Consider the following 15,619-nt stretch of genomic DNA (forward strand, 5'->3'; position numbering starts at 1 on the left):
GTTCCCCTGATGGGGCTTTTTTTCCGTTCCCGTTCCCGTTCTGTTGCTACTATGCTTTTGGGTGCATAACACACTTTTCTGAGTTGTGCCCCTCCTTTGCTGGCTTGGTCTGGATCTGAGCTGCTGATGTGGGCTACTTCTTTTCCACATAGGGCTCGCACCAACACACATGAAGGGCATATTGCTCGTCGGCCGCAGGGGGCCCAGAAATAAGTGAATTAACTCCTCAAGTGGCTATTCACGTGGTCAGCCCCTGTCCAGGGTTGCTTCTGGGCTGTCCATACAATGCACATGCACTGTTTCTCCCATCGTGCATGCTAATCTACCCGTTTAGCCTTCATTCACCTGATCTCTCAGCTTATGACCATGTTGGGGATGATGCGTGTGATACATGTCTAGAATGTACAGGAACCGTTGAGCATAGTTGCAGTGACGCGGAGGCTCTGTGTTGGTGGCTGGAGCGATTGGGTCAAGGTCCAAGGAACGTGGGGATAGCCCAAGGCACACCCCCCCCAAAAAAAAAAGTCCAAGGTATAAGGGAGCCACATGGCAATCACTGAGCAAGGGGCAGACTTGGTCAAGGCATAGGCTAAGAAGTCTCTAAAATGTAAGTGGTAAGAGGATATAATTTGGCGTTTTTCTATTTGTTCTATTTGTAAAGCACATAAAAGATCTGGAGTCAGGGCTTGCAGGAGTTGTATTGCCAAAGGCTACCTCAAACTGTTACTTGAACTGACATATGTTTCACAAGAAAAATAGTGCTGAAAAGTGACTCTATACATCCCCATTTTTATTTATTAATTTTTCCCTGTGCTATATTGCATGCATAAACTTTGTTTTAGCTGTATTTTCTTTCATATTTTCTCTACCTTTGTTACTCTCACTTGCCACCTAGCAGTTTTTGCTTCGTGCCTAGACTTATGGATGTGGTGAAACTGTTGTTTTGCAGCTTGAAACTCTCTCAAGAGAAGAGCTTGCATCACGTTTGACTTTGAACACTGCTGTGGGGGCGGTTGGGCAAATTGTAGTGCCTGACTCGGCTATCACAATCATGGATGTACGTACAATGATTTTAACCTTGAAGCTTGTGATTTGGGTGAATGCGTGTGCGCTAAATCAATTTATTTTAATTCAAGACTCTTGGCCCGCTAGGCACGCCAGACACACATGCTTCTGGGATGTGTTAAGAGAAGCTTTGTAGTTTCTTTTGGTTGGCACAGAGGTGTGTGTGTGTGTGCGCGCGTGCATGTGGGCACATGTGTCGGTGTGCTAGGCATGTGTGCATGAGTGTGTGTGTGTGTGTGTGGTGGTGGTGGGGGGGGGGGTGGGGAGGGCAAGGCATATGGAAGGATGGTGTGCTAGGCATGTGTGCGTGAGTGTGTGTCTACGTGTGTGTGCATGTGGCCACAGGTACAGGTGGGGATGTGCTAGGCATGTGCGCACGTGTGAGTGTGTGGGTGGGTGGGTGGGTGAAGGGGGGGGGGGGGTGCATATTGAAGGATGGTGTGCTCCTAATCTGACACTCTTCATAGCAAGCTGGGCTCAGAATGTTATAGAGGGCATTAGCATGGGCTTTCCAATTCATTGGGCCTGTATGGCGTATTTTAGAAACCTTGACCCTCATGGGCAGTGCCAGCCTGCTGCAGGTCTGGGGGGTTGCCCACTTGATAGGGACGTCCAGCTTTGTCCTGGTTCATCTGTCTCAATGGATCTCGTATGGTTTGTGTCTCAACCAGGGCTCTCTGGTGAGGGGTCATTGATAGATGTCTGTGTGGTATCCCGCACCTCGGGCTGCTGCCTCAATAATCTGTTTCTTTGGTGCCTCAGCTCTAGTAGGTTTAGTCCCAAGCATTCCTGGTCTTTGTAATGCATCAACCATGACAAGGGCCTGAATTCCTTCCTAAAGACAGTGGTAGCGTCTATGTATCTCCTAGTAAACTGGTGTCGTGTTTCTCAGACTCGATCTCTCCAGTACTACATAGCCTAAGTACCTGTTGGAGCTATATATAGCTAGCCCTAACTCACTCTAGGTCCTGCCTATATATATGTGACTTGTGACTAATATGATTCATTCTTGTGGAGCATATGTGGTGTCTCTTGTCTCGTCTCTCTCCCTCTCTCAACATGGTATCAGAGCGATTCTAATCATAAGGGAAGCATCTAGGTCTTCTTGTTCAATTTATGATTATGATTTCATTTCTTACAAGATTGATCTTTGGTAATAGTTTTGTGTAGGATTGATTGGTTCTTTGATTATATGTCGCCTACATGATTTTATAGCTCCACTTATTGTAATTATAATTGTTTCTTAATCGCATCCTTAAAACCAAAACCAGATGCTGGTGCGTAGATGGTAAAACAGGTTCTTTGTGAGAGCAAACAGGTAGTTGTCTTTGAGTCGTAAGCAGGATTTGATCGTCAAAGCTTTCCGTGAAAGCTTCAGACGGATGCTTGCTGTACAAGCTACAATTAGTTACAAAACTTGCCGTGCAAGTTGCGTCATAACGCGGTGCTTTTTCTTAATGGGGTGCTTTTTCTTATTATTATTTTTGTCTTTTATAGACCTCTAAGTTTGCTTATGTGCATGAGACACGGGTCTCCACTTTTAGAGTTTTAATTTTGGTTCATGTTCTATTCTTTACACGATCACTTTATGCTCGTCGTTTGGTGGATGCCTATTCTGGGCTACGTTTCTCATATCTCGTACATGATCTGTAAGTTTTGCGATCTTATCTTGTACGTGTTCTCACAATCCGACATGGCAAACACCATACTTGTTAACGGATTTCCTTCTGGGCAGCGTTCTATTCCTCTTTTCCAAGGCCAAGGATTTCCTGGTTGGAAATACAAGATGCTATTAATTTTGGAAGGAGACGAATTGGCAGATATTGTTCTTGGTATTCTTGCATGCCCTCCTCAATCTATTGATCCACTTCAGAATGATGTTATTATTACCGAAGGTCCTATTTTTGAACAGTGGAAAATTGATCATGCACACTGGATTCGTCGTGATAAGGCTGCTCGTCGGTATATACTTTCCGTCCTTAACGATTCACTCATGCTAGATGTTTATCTGTTATCCACGTCATATGTTATATGGGACATCTTATCACTATGTTTGAGAAGAAAACTGTTACAGAGATTCTGTATCTCCGTAATCTTCTGGGCAAGCTTCAATTCAAGGCAGGTACATCCATGTCTAGTCACATTGAATCATTCAAAGGTATTATGAATCAACTTCCTGCTGCAGGGATCCTATTCCTCGAACTCAATTGGTTACACACCTTCTTGATACGGTGAAGGATCCTTTGTATGATAATATTATCACTATATTATCTAACAAGGATGGAATTGACTTTGAGCATACATGTATTTCTTTGATTGAATATTCTTAACGTCATGATCGTTAGACGTCGGTAACTCATGAAACGGTCATGATTGCCCAAGAGTACACAGAATCAGAGACAGCCTTTGCTGTCCGGAGACGTCCATTTCAGCAACGCCCTTCTTACTCCTTTCAATTTACATCTCGTGGCTTCCAAAGAGGAGGTAATTCTTCTCGTTTGAGATTTCCTCAAAAGCGTTGTTCTTATTGTGACAAAACTGGTCACTTGGTATTTGAATGTTGGGCACGAGAGTACGATGAAGAACACGGTATTACAAATAAGCAGCCTCGTTTATCGAGGGGTTCTTCCTCTTCTGCAACCTGTGAATATTGTGGGAGCATAAGGCATTCATCCAGTCGATGCTTCAGGAGGCGTTATGATGAAGCTCGAAATCAAGCTTATGCTACTCAACAAAATCCTCATGATGAAGACAATGTTCATCAAGAGGCTAATTTGGTTCATTATAATGTCTCTCCAGAAAAGGTACATGTTCGTGATGGTTCTCTCTTTATTGTTGATTCTGGTGCTACTGGCAACATGACATATCAATTGCAATGGTTACACAATTATCATCCAATTCCTATCAAGAAAGTGGTTTATCTTGCTGATAATACATCTTACCAAGTAATGGGTATTGGCGACTTGTATTTGGGAACTTCTTTCTCAACCAAAATACTATGAGGAGTTTTATATGTTCCTGATTTACAAAGAAACTTACTTTCTGTTGCACGGCTTGTGGATCTTGGTCTATTTGTTGGATTTGATAATACAAAGTGTCGCATCAAAAGGATGGCATCACTATTGCGGTTGCTCCTCGACATGGTAACCTCTTTGAACTTTCGTTGAATGAGGATGTTGCAAATGTTGTTACAGCTCTAGGAGATCTGGATTGTAAGCTATGGCATCATCGGTTTGCTCACTCAAATTTCTCAAACCTTCTTGATATTCATCGTCATGATCTTGTGAGAGGTATGGACCTCAAATCTCACCCGCATACGGGGATATGTGAATATTGTGCTCTAGGCAAACATCATCGTAAGCCATTCCCAATGTCTACAAATATTCATTCAAATAATCTTATGGATCTCATTCATACTGATATTTGTGGACCCTTTCCTCCATCCAAGTCTTGCTACCGTTACTTCATTACTTTTATTGATGACTATTCACGGTATACAAATGTCTTTTTGCTACGACATAAATCAGAAGCATTGGACACATTTAAGAGGTACCAAATATCTGTGGAGAATCACACTGGTCGAAGAGTCAAAATTCTTCGAAGTGATAATGGTGGTGAATATATTTTCAACTTATTTCATGATCATTGCATCAACCACGGCATCCACCATGAGTATACCATTCCATATTCTTTCCAACAGAATGGAGTTGCAGAGCGAAAGAATCGTACAATTTTGAATGCAATCAGATGCATGCTTATTCATTTTGGATTATCTCGCTCTTTTTGGACAGAAGGAGTATTGACAGCCGTTTTTGTTCAAAATCATCTTCCAACTACTGCACCTTCTGGTAAAATTTCAATCACAGTTTGGACAGACCAAACTCCTTTTGTTGCACATTTCAAAGTCTTTGGGTGTATCACTTATATTCATGTCCCAAAAGAGACACGACACAAGCTAGAACCTTCAGGTTTGAAGATTATTTTTATTGGTTATTCTGACAACTCAAAGGGTTACAAGTTTTACGATCCAAGTTCTCAAAAGGCAATTGTTAGTCGAGATGCTATATTCAATGAGCAATTGATGGGAGGTTCGTGGCCCACAGATGATGTTGATGATACAAAAACATTTCTCACTTCTTTTTCTTTTCTACTTTTGGACAATGATTTGCATGATGACAACACTGTTTTGATGGATGTTGTCTATTGATGTTCATCCTACGGTTTCAAAGGAGACTGCTACAGATCTTAATATCTATGTTGATCTTCCTATTGAACTGAGTACGGTGCAAATCATGTATATGATGATGATCTTGAAACGTTTAATCACGTATTGGCTATTTGTGAAGATCCTTCAACTTATGCAGAAGCTATGTTCTCTCCACAAAAGGAACAATGGAAGGAAGCCATGGAAGCTGAATATGAGTCTTTGATCTCGAAAGGTACATGGGTTCTTACCAATCTACCTTCTGATCGTACTTCTATCAAATGTAAGTGGGTTTATAAGACTAAAACAACGGCAGATGGATCTTTTGATAAATTCAAAGCTCGTTTAGTTGCAAAGGGATACTCACAAATTGTAGGGATTGACTATCATGACACCTTTTCACCCGTAGTTTGTAGCACAAGCATTCGAGTACTACTAGCTTTTGCAACTCAGTTTGATTTGGAAATACATCAAATGGATGTTAAGACGGCTTTTCTCAATGGAGACTTAAAGGAGGAAATATATATGGAGTAACCTGAAGGATTTACAATTCTCGGAAAGGAACATCTTGTATGCCAACTCCACCATGCACTAAAATAAGCTTCACGATTATGGTACATCAAGATTGATCAATTTCTCACATCTGAGGGGTTTGTTTCTTGCTTCTCTGATCCAAATCTTTATATCAAGCCCAATGTGGATAACCATTTTGTGATATTGGCCCTTTATGTTGATGACACTATACTTGTGTCTAATAATCTATCTTTCATGCAACAAGTAAAAAAGGTTTTATTCTCAGTCTTTGATATGGTGGATCTTGGCGACATCCATTCATGCCTTCGTATTCAAGTTCAAAGGTATCGTCACAATGGTATTTTGCTTCTTCGTCAAACAAAGTTTATCCAAGATATTGTTCAAAAGTTTGGATTAGCTACTGAACATTCGGCAAACACTCCTTGTCTTGCAAGCTCTACTAGGAGTACTTCTGCAAATATTGAGGCTGAATCATTCGCTTTAAATCAACCCTATGCTAATCTTGTTGGTTGTCTTCAATTTGTGGGCATGAGCACTCATCCTGATATTCTGTTTGCAGCAAATCTGTTAGGACAATACTTGTCCTCTCCATCTACAAGACATTGGTCTCAAGCTAAACGTGTTTTGAAGTACTTGAAGGGCACTGTAGATTTTGGACTTGTATATCGTCAACAAGACATATCTTCATCAATTTCTCTTAATCTTTTGGGTTATTCAGATGCTGATTGGACAAGCTCTAACTTGTCCATGCGATCCACCAGTGATAATTACTTCTTTATCAATGGCTGTTTGGTATCTTGGGCTAGCAAGAAACAACGCTGTATTGCAGTTTCTACTACAGAGTCTGAATATGTAGCTGCATCTTTAGCAGCTCGTGAATTGGTTTGGCTTCAACAATTGCTTGCTGATATTGGTCATTCTCCTTCCTCAAGCACTCCTCTTAGATGTGACAACCAAAGTGCTATTAGTCTAGCCAAGGACTAGGTGCAACAAAGCAAGTCCAAGCATATTGCAGTTCATTATCACTATGTTCGACATGGAAGTAAGGAAAGGAGAATCCATGAAGCTCCGTTTACACTTTTGCGATCAGAACTTGGAGTTGCGTCGGTCTCTCTTTTTGGAGATTAGCACATCTCACGTCATGTCAATTTTGTCTAGACTTGTACATAGCCTATAGACTTTAGGACACTTCACACATTGCTTCACATCATGCACATTTATTCTTTGTACTTTGTATATAGAAGCACATTGCACATGGACTTTAAGGTGGCATCGTACATTTATATGTAGGAGCTTTGGTTTTTCCCTTGTGCTTCCAAGGGTTTTTTTACTCGCAACTGGAGACCTTTATTTGAGTGGGGGTGTTGGAGCTATATATAGCTAGTCCTAACTCACTCTAGGTCTTGCCTATATATATGTGACTTGTGACCAATATGATTCATTCTTGTGGAGTGTATGTGGTGTCTCTTGTCTCGTCTCTCTCCCTCTCAACAGTACCCACCCATCTGTCTTGTGAGATGCACTCTGCTCTCCTTGTCTGAATCCAAAGGTTGTGTGAGGACACCCTCAGTTGACCAATGACGATCCTCATGGCGTGGGACACGTGCCTATGAAGTTAACTGTGCCTCTCAATGAATCTATCCCTAGTGACCCTCAAGAAGTGCTCTCTATAGACAGTAGGACTGGGGGAAGATCGGCCAGGGATATTCATGTCCGGGTCCATATGAAAGCCATGTGACTTGAACCAACTGTTAGTGCGTGCATACCAATACCTGCTATGACCCTCCTATGCCAGTTGTCTAGAGGACTCCAAGACTCACGTGTGGATGTCACCTCTCTCCTTGCCTCAATGTAGAGCCTATGTGATGACAATGGTAGCTGGCCCATGGAGATAACTTTTGCTTTGTAGATTTTTGCACAGCTTCCAAGACGGTCCCTTAATTGGTTAGTTGAGACAGTTAGGGATCAAGGACGAGGCCATTTGGGCCACAATCACACTAGATGCACAGCTCACTGGTTATGTACGCATAGAGTGGGGATTTTCAAAGCCAGTGTGGAGCACGAATGGGGCAAAGCAAGGATGTCCTTGAAAGAAAGAACAAACGCAGACTGTAGGCCCAAAGCACAAACTGTAGAAGGTTGGAAACAGTCGATTATTATTGAAAATGAGCACGAGGGAAGCCCATAGGTGCTTGCAAGCATAAGAGGCTGTTGCTACAGTCAGTGACTTCCAACAGATATGCAAGAATGAGATGAAAACTGAGGGGAAGGGTGAGCACCCTTATATATCCCTCATGAGAGCTGGTCGGCGAGCTGTAGCAGGCCGATGGTTGTCATGTAGCATAAAAATGCTTTAAAATGTCTAAAAATGGTAGAAAAATCCCAAATAATATTTGCTAAAATATGCAAATGCAGGGTCTCATAAGATGACCGTTACAAGCATGAAAAGGTGTATGTAGACCTCGGAGATGATATATATTCCAATAGACCTCTCTGCCCCACCCTCTTGGGCCAGCTTCTAATGGTGGCCCAAATTGTGAAGATGTGGTCCAATGCGGAGTAATCTCGCAGGAAGCCTACATGGCACGTATCTTGCTCCCTTCCCAATCACTAAGATGTGCCTCTACTGCAGTTGCAAATATTTTTGCAACAAGATGGCCTACCGTAATGGTTCCTTGCCTAGGGTTGCCATATAGCTTGGTCAGGGATTGTGTCAAAACCCCCAAGGATCACCTCGTAGAACGCTCTTGATACAAGACTTGAAACTTGCAAAACAATGCCAAGCAACGTGAAGAGGGTGTAGGCCTGACTCACCACCAAGCCACGAGCTGAGCTAACTAGCTAGACGTACCAACCAATCTCTACCTCGCAACGTCCCATACCGCCACGAAGCTACCCTCGCGAGCCTCGAGACTGCTGCCGGCCTCGGTTGCATAAAGCAGGTGCACGTCTGCACTAGATCCAGGCTCCTGACCATAGAACTCTCACAAAGATACGCGAGACTCTCTGAACTATTGACTAACCTTGGCCACCCTTTTATTGGCTCTTGGCCGGTCATCAGGCGTCCACACTTGGGTGCTCGCCCGTCCATACTTGGGTGCCCGCCCGTTAGTCTATCCCTAGCCCAACTCGTCAATCAGCCTGCCTAGCTCTAAGCTTCCCCAAGTGTCGAAGCTAGTCTTGTGTACGTGTAGCACACGGTAGATACATACTGTGCACATGACCACCTGAGTATGGACGGGCGGGCGCCCAAGTGTGGACGCCCGGTGACCGGCCAAGAGCCTATCCCTAGCCCAGCTCGTCAATCAGTCAACTAGTCATTTGAGCATGACTACTCTTGACCGGCCAAGACCCTTTTGACATACATGTCTCAATTTTCTAGGCCTGTTCCCAAGTGTAGGGAACTCCCAAGCGTAGCCTGGTACATCAGGTTAACCTCTTTCTGAGGTCTGATGAGTCTGTGTGTACAAGGCTATGTTACATTCTTTAAAGTCTCAGTGACATGGAGATGGGTCTCACAGGCCATTGCCCCCTATTGGGCCTTGTTGTCTTGCCTCTTCTTTCATTGTTGGCAATGATAACTCTGTCTTCCTGAGGACAGCCATGTGGGCTGGGGTATCTCTAATTTTGACCATGCGTGTTCTCATCTTTCTTGTTGTCTTTCCCCACAGGCCAAGCTCTTGGTTGCCCATTGTTTCTTGATTACTTTGGTGAGTGTCTCAAGAGGTGATGTATCATCTTCTGACTTAGTTCCGATCAAGTTTAGTTTAAGATCTTTTGTTTGTTGCCATTTTTCTTCATCCAAGGTCTCCTGTATTCCTTTGCTGGTCTATGTTTGACCATGGTGTCTACTTGCGTGCGTGCGTGGTGTGGAGCATCTAAGATCTTTTGTTTGTTGCCATTTTTCTTCATCCAAGGTCTCCTGTATTACCTCTGCTGGTCTATGTTTGACCATGATTTCATATCAGGTGGGTATCTGTTTTGCTTGAGCATCTACTTGCGTGCATGTGTGGTGCAAGTGTGCACGTGCGTGCGTGTGTGCATGTGTGTGTGCACGTGTGTGTGTGTGTGTGTGTGAGAGAGAGAGAGAGAGAGAGAGAAAGAGAGAGATTTTTAAATTATTGTTCAGACGAACGATTATTGTGCAATTCCTCAAGCACTCTGTGATGAAGTGGGAGCACGCTACCCGGGTGCACGTAAAGCAGTTTTGAAGACAGGAGGAGACTTCCCTTTCTTATCACGCCCGGATGAAGTAAACCTTCATTTGCAAGTGAGTTTGGTACATTCTTTTGCTTGGATTTCAGCTGTTTTTTTGTGCTTGTCTTATGCTTGCTTGTTTGAAATCCATGTTATTATACTAGCTGATGTTTTTGCACGTGCCAACTAAGTTGTTATGAATGGCTTAGAAGTGGGGGACTTAGAATACACAGTTCCAGTTTTTAATGGTTGGAGTTTTACCTTGTATAGCTACATTTGAGACGAGTTGGAGTGGAAGGGGTTTTTGGGACAAAAGGACCTGCTTCAAAGGACAGTAGCGGTGACTCAGCAAGAGGCGAAGGTGGAATGGACGCACCTCAGCAACAAATCAAAGGAATGCCACCTGCAAGAGGTGGTGGACCCACAGAAGGCTCATTACCATCATCAAGTAGCAGCTCAACATATGAAGTCAATGGGCAACAAGCCTTGTTGGAGTCAAAAATGGTGTGGAATCCGAAGTCATCCATCCATGTGTGTTTATGGAGAGCTGCTGAAGGGAAACATTTCAAAAGCATCGATATTTCTTTCTTGGTTTGTTTGCTGCCTTTACTTCATGTACAGACATTGACCTCTTGTGCCCGTCCAGTGGTACAAGTGCTGCAAAGTATTTCCTACATGTGGATTGTGAGCAGGCAATGCTACTTTGTAAATATGGTGTGCTGTCTGTTATTGGAACGTTCACTTTCCCTACCAGAAGAGTTTGCCTGCTGATTAGTGTAAAAAAGATGATTGGAAAAAGGTTTGTGAATCAATTTGCTTTACTCATGTTCCGACCTATGAAAGTGCATGTATAGCAAAGATTAGTCATAAAGCAACTTCTAATTCCCTTGTACCATTTATCTATTAAGAATACGGTTAGTAGGGTGGAAAAGGTGAACCTGCTTGCTCTTGGAAAGGAGAGAGGTTTGAGATTTTGTAGGGTCCATACACCTGGGGTTTAATTTTTCTGTTAAAAAAATTTGAGAGGGTACTCAATTACAGATGCCACTCAGCTAGATTCGAACCCAGTATCTCCTTGTGGAGAGGAATAGGTGCTACCACTGAACTACAGTCTAGGAGGCAATTTTTATGTTATGAAGAACTTCTATACCTGTCTGAAGGATTTGTTAAAGATCTTGGCAGGTACAAAAGAAATCTCTCTCTCTCTCTCTCTCCCTACTGAGGCTTATGATGAGAGGATACATGCAGGTAGCCCTTACTCATGCCCACAGTCTAGGCCTCTAGTGGTGCTTTGTGCATGTGTAACCATGTTTTTACCCCTATCCTCTCCATATTGGATTAATGGAGTTTGCCCCCACTTTTTTCGGCTTCTGGGTAGTTTTTTTTTCATGTTACGTGCCTTCGCACATGGTGGATGTATATTATTAGACTCGAAAATCTCATGATATCATTAATAACACACACACACACACTGACTCGGGGGTGAGAGAGAGAGAGAGAGAGAGAGAGAGAGAGAGAGAGAGAGAGGATATCGTCTGCACAATCCACGGCACTAGGTGTACAGATTCGAAAAGTACATTTCTAGCTCTATTTTGAAGGACAGACAAACAGATGTACGGTTGTTTCCACAGCAAATGCAGAGATGCAGATGAAGTAGTCTATCCACGGCAAATGCGGGTGAAAGGACTCTTCCAATGTTAACATCCCATTTTTGGGCTTTGGTCTTGTTTTAGCAACACTTATCCACATAGAAAGATAAAAGATGACTAAAGCACCCTTTGAGACACACATATATACACTTCTAGTCCTTGAATGTTGCTAAGAAACATTATGTCCCAATCTTCTAGCTATGTACATAAATGCCAATAAGGCAGCAAATGTTTGAACTATTATCTCTTCATGTTTTCTTTACCCTTGGGTTTGATTAAATGTTTATTTATTGCTTAATGTAAAAACTTATATACAAATGACTAGCGTTCACATTAGGTCGGACAAAACGTAAAAATAGTCCATTGGCATTTCTAGTCTTCGGTAACCTTGTACATATAGTTTGTCACTAAGCTCACGGTAAGGCCACTTTTTAAAAGTCTAATGTTGTCTTGCAAAAGATGGGTTTTTATTACATGTGGTAAGATGGAAAAGTACCTTACAATCAGGTGGGTGAAACCATGTTAACCCGTGAAGTGGGTCATATATCCCCTTTCCTAATGGTGAATGCGTTCTTGCATCACCAATCTCTGATGGTGTAGTTGTTATCGGTTGTAGATGCATCACCAATCTCCGATGGTTGCGGAGATGTGTGGATGGTTGAATGATATAGTTAGTGAAGAGACTAGTCCGCGTAGATGGTCAAATGATATAGTTAGTGATGAGACCAATCTATGTGGTGTTGTGGGGCCTATGGAGATAGGGTCTGGTTAGCCATTGAGTTACGAAGCATGTCAAGGCTACATGTGGGTAAAAAAATGCTTAATGTGAGGTCTCATCTTGGAGTCTGTGAGTTGGTGGGGTTCGTATAAGGAAAGAGGGTCCATAGCTTATTTGTAGATTCATGCGTCAAGACTACATTTGATTGGCAATGATTGATGGTGATCTTGAATTGTTTGGCTCGGTAAGGTATAATCTTGAGATCTCAATGTGAAACTAGGACTAGGGTGCTTCGTTGTTACTTGTTGCTCTTTGATGGTGAGGATCTTTGTGATGGTGAAGGTAGGCGAAGAAGAGGAAATTGGCTCCATGAAGACTTTCAAGATCTTTGGAGGTTTCTTGTACAACACTCAAAGAGGATCAAGGTGATGGGTCGTACCATCATGGACTATGCTTATGCCCACACCATGGTCCCCATGTAAAGATTTACCTAGATGGATGTTGATGATGAGGATTGGTGCAGGTGTTAGCTACTACGGGTTTGCATATGTATGCGGGATATGCTCGAGAAGTGAGTAATTCATTTATTGTGCATGGGCTATGAGGGCTGAAGGTGTGTCTGCATGTGTACTCCATGTGAAGGCTTTAACTCTCTGCTTTCTTTGACTCATTTTCTCTTTCTTTGACATTTACATTTCATCCAGGTATTGGGGATTCAAGGTCATGAAGCTTCTGCAGCATTCCTCTTTGAGTTGATAAGGGTTTTGTACTGACGAGCCCATAAATAAATTGAAAGTAGTAGGTAGGACCCAACATGGCAATGAGACTTCCCAAATTGCATTGGTTGCAAAGATACCATTAGTCTCATAGATAAGTAGTAGTCGGTAGGGCCCAATGTGGCGATGAGACTTACCAAACAAACCACATTGGTTCCAAAAATACCATTGGTCTCATAGAAGGAAGTGATGAAGGGCTTGTGGAAAAGCCATCGAGCAGACCATCGCAAATGTCAAAGGGTTTCTAGAACTCAGTATCTGGCATGTGGTCTTTAAATTAAAAGTAGAAGGCATGGCCTAATATGGTGGTGAGACTTACTAACCCGCATTTACGCCAAAGATACCATTGGTCTCATAGAAGTGATGAAGGGTTTGTGGAAAAGCCATCGAGCAGACCGTCGCAGATGACAAAGGGTTTCCAGAACTCAAGTATCTTGCATAAAGTCTTTAAAGGTGACTACCTTATGGCCGTTGAAGGACTTAACCATGTTGTAGAGGTCTATCTATTGGCAAAGATGATGATGATATTTAATAAAGTTAATCCTCCAAGCTTATCGAGTCTTTTCATTTTGCAGGCTAGCCCCCTAGCCTATTGTCTATACACCACCACTTGTCTTTATTTTCCCACACCCACTGAGACTCTGCGCCTTAGAAACCCACCCCTTCTTTCACACACAATTAACATAAGGCCTATCAAAGAGTGCCCCTCTCAAAAACTCCTTGTTAACTTGGTATTACCAGCCGTCTTTGAATCACCACCTTCACTTTGATTATCTAGGTTCATTCCTTAAAATCCAACTTTACTTTCACACCAAGTCCCCAATAAACAAGTGGGTTTTCCCATGTAAATTACCATGCCCTTATACCAAAGCTCTTTGTATAACACATCAAGATCAAGACCTTCATAAGAACACCTTCATAAGAGGGCATTCCCACTTGAATCCACATGCATATTTACATTGAGGCTATTGTATTTTACGTCCACACAAGCACTTCAAGTATTGGATTGAGCGAGTATGTCAACAACCATAGAAATCACACACACGATGTTCCCCAAGCCAAGGTAAAGGTAACCCTTATCCTTCTTACTAGCCCCACCAACCCCCCCTCAATGGACACAAGCTCCAATACGAAATCCCTTATTGAGAGGTATGTATAGACCAACAAACAGAGTTGCCTTATGCACCTCTGGTTCTACCACCTAAACTGGTTCCCTCGAGAATTGTACCAATTCAATGGTACTTCATGACTCTACCTGTAGAGATAGAAACCCAAGAACATGCAAGCTATGAGTCATGAGCAATAAGACCTATATAAACACATTAGTATGATCACTGTGGGTATCTGAAACAAACTCTAGCAATAGACTTTGCCTCTCTGTTATTCAAAGCCATATTGTAACAAAGAGCAAAAGACCTCAACAATATAGTACGCAGGAGGCGACCAATGCAATGCTTTTAATGCAAGGGCTCACATCAAATTGTGGAGTAGTGTCCTCACAAAAGGGCCCTGCATCAAAGCTCCTGAGTGCTCCAACAAGCAGTCAGGAGCTTTGGTGCTCCAAGCTCCTGAGTGCTGCAAGCACAAGATTTAGAGTGATCCAAGCACTCTAAATCTTGTGCTAAACCCCAATATCATTTCTTATGGAGGCACTTATAAAAGGTGCAGATTCAACATGGTTATAAGTATTGTCCCAATAGAGTAATAGTTGCCTTAGTGGTAGAAGCATTAGTAGCCTCTTCGAGACGAGCCATAACTTGCTAAGTAAACAATGTCTTTTTTATGTAGTTCCCCTTAATGTTGTCTCATAAGGCTCCAACCAAAATGAGGGCATCACCTAAGGGAATATCCAAGGCTAATAAATTGGCAGGAAGTTCAAGCTTCAACCTCACATAAGTAGCTAAACAGCATGGATGCCACAATAGCACCTAAAAAGGCTAATAAACCAAAACCAAACTTCAGATTCAATGAATGCCATATTACCTCTATTTATAAAGAAAAGATGGTCTCCACAATCTTGGATGATTTCGTGCGTATGGAAGGAGAGTGTTTAATGTGGCACGACTCATCCTCCTCTTCTTAGATTCCCATTCATCTAGTTGGATATGTCTCTCTAAAGTTGAGAATTTCCTTACAAAAGAGAACTAATTAGGACCCATAATTATGAGGAAAGGACGTTTTTGAGCACTCTCCATCCATATCTATGCAGTGAAAAAATGAATATTGTGTTACCTCTTTATTTATAAAGGAACGTCGGTCTCTCTATAATCTTGGATGATTATGTTGGTGTTAGTATAATCACCCATGGATTCCTAGGAGGCCTACGAAATCCCACCAATCATTTGAGGTCAAGCTTGTTGGCGGTGAGAACATAACTAAAACCACTGGGCATCCTTCAAGATGCAAAGATTAAGAACTTCAGAATAAGCTTCTACCACTCATTCATGGTGATGGATTTCTAGAGAACTCAGAAGGT

General features: G+C 42.4%; 1 protein-coding gene across 3 annotated transcripts in view; it reads left to right on the forward strand.

Annotated features, from left to right (window-relative positions):
• LOC147629958 (alpha/beta-Hydrolases superfamily protein) overlaps window positions 1-10,871 on the forward strand; it is a 55,632-nt gene extending 44,761 nt beyond the window's left edge. For 2 of the 3 annotated variants that reach the window (XM_086811505.1, XM_086811504.1), the window contains 3 exons: window positions 950-1,057; window positions 9,933-10,073; window positions 10,271-10,871. In XM_086811505.1, coding sequence (XP_086667631.1) covers window positions 950-1,057; window positions 9,933-10,073; window positions 10,271-10,771 — 750 coding nt within the window. In that variant the 3' untranslated portion in view covers window positions 10,772-10,871. The remainder of the gene's footprint in view (window positions 1-949; window positions 1,058-9,932; window positions 10,074-10,270) is intronic. The other variant, XM_086811506.1, reaches the window with a different exon arrangement.
• Window positions 10,872-15,619: the final 4,748 nt, after the last annotated feature.

The sequence above is a fragment of the Cibotium barometz genome, chromosome 17, assembly GCF_041138505.1.
Source record: "Cibotium barometz isolate CiBa-2024 chromosome 17, ASM4113850v1, whole genome shotgun sequence".
Lineage (NCBI taxonomy): Eukaryota > Viridiplantae > Streptophyta > Polypodiopsida > Cyatheales > Cibotiaceae > Cibotium > Cibotium barometz.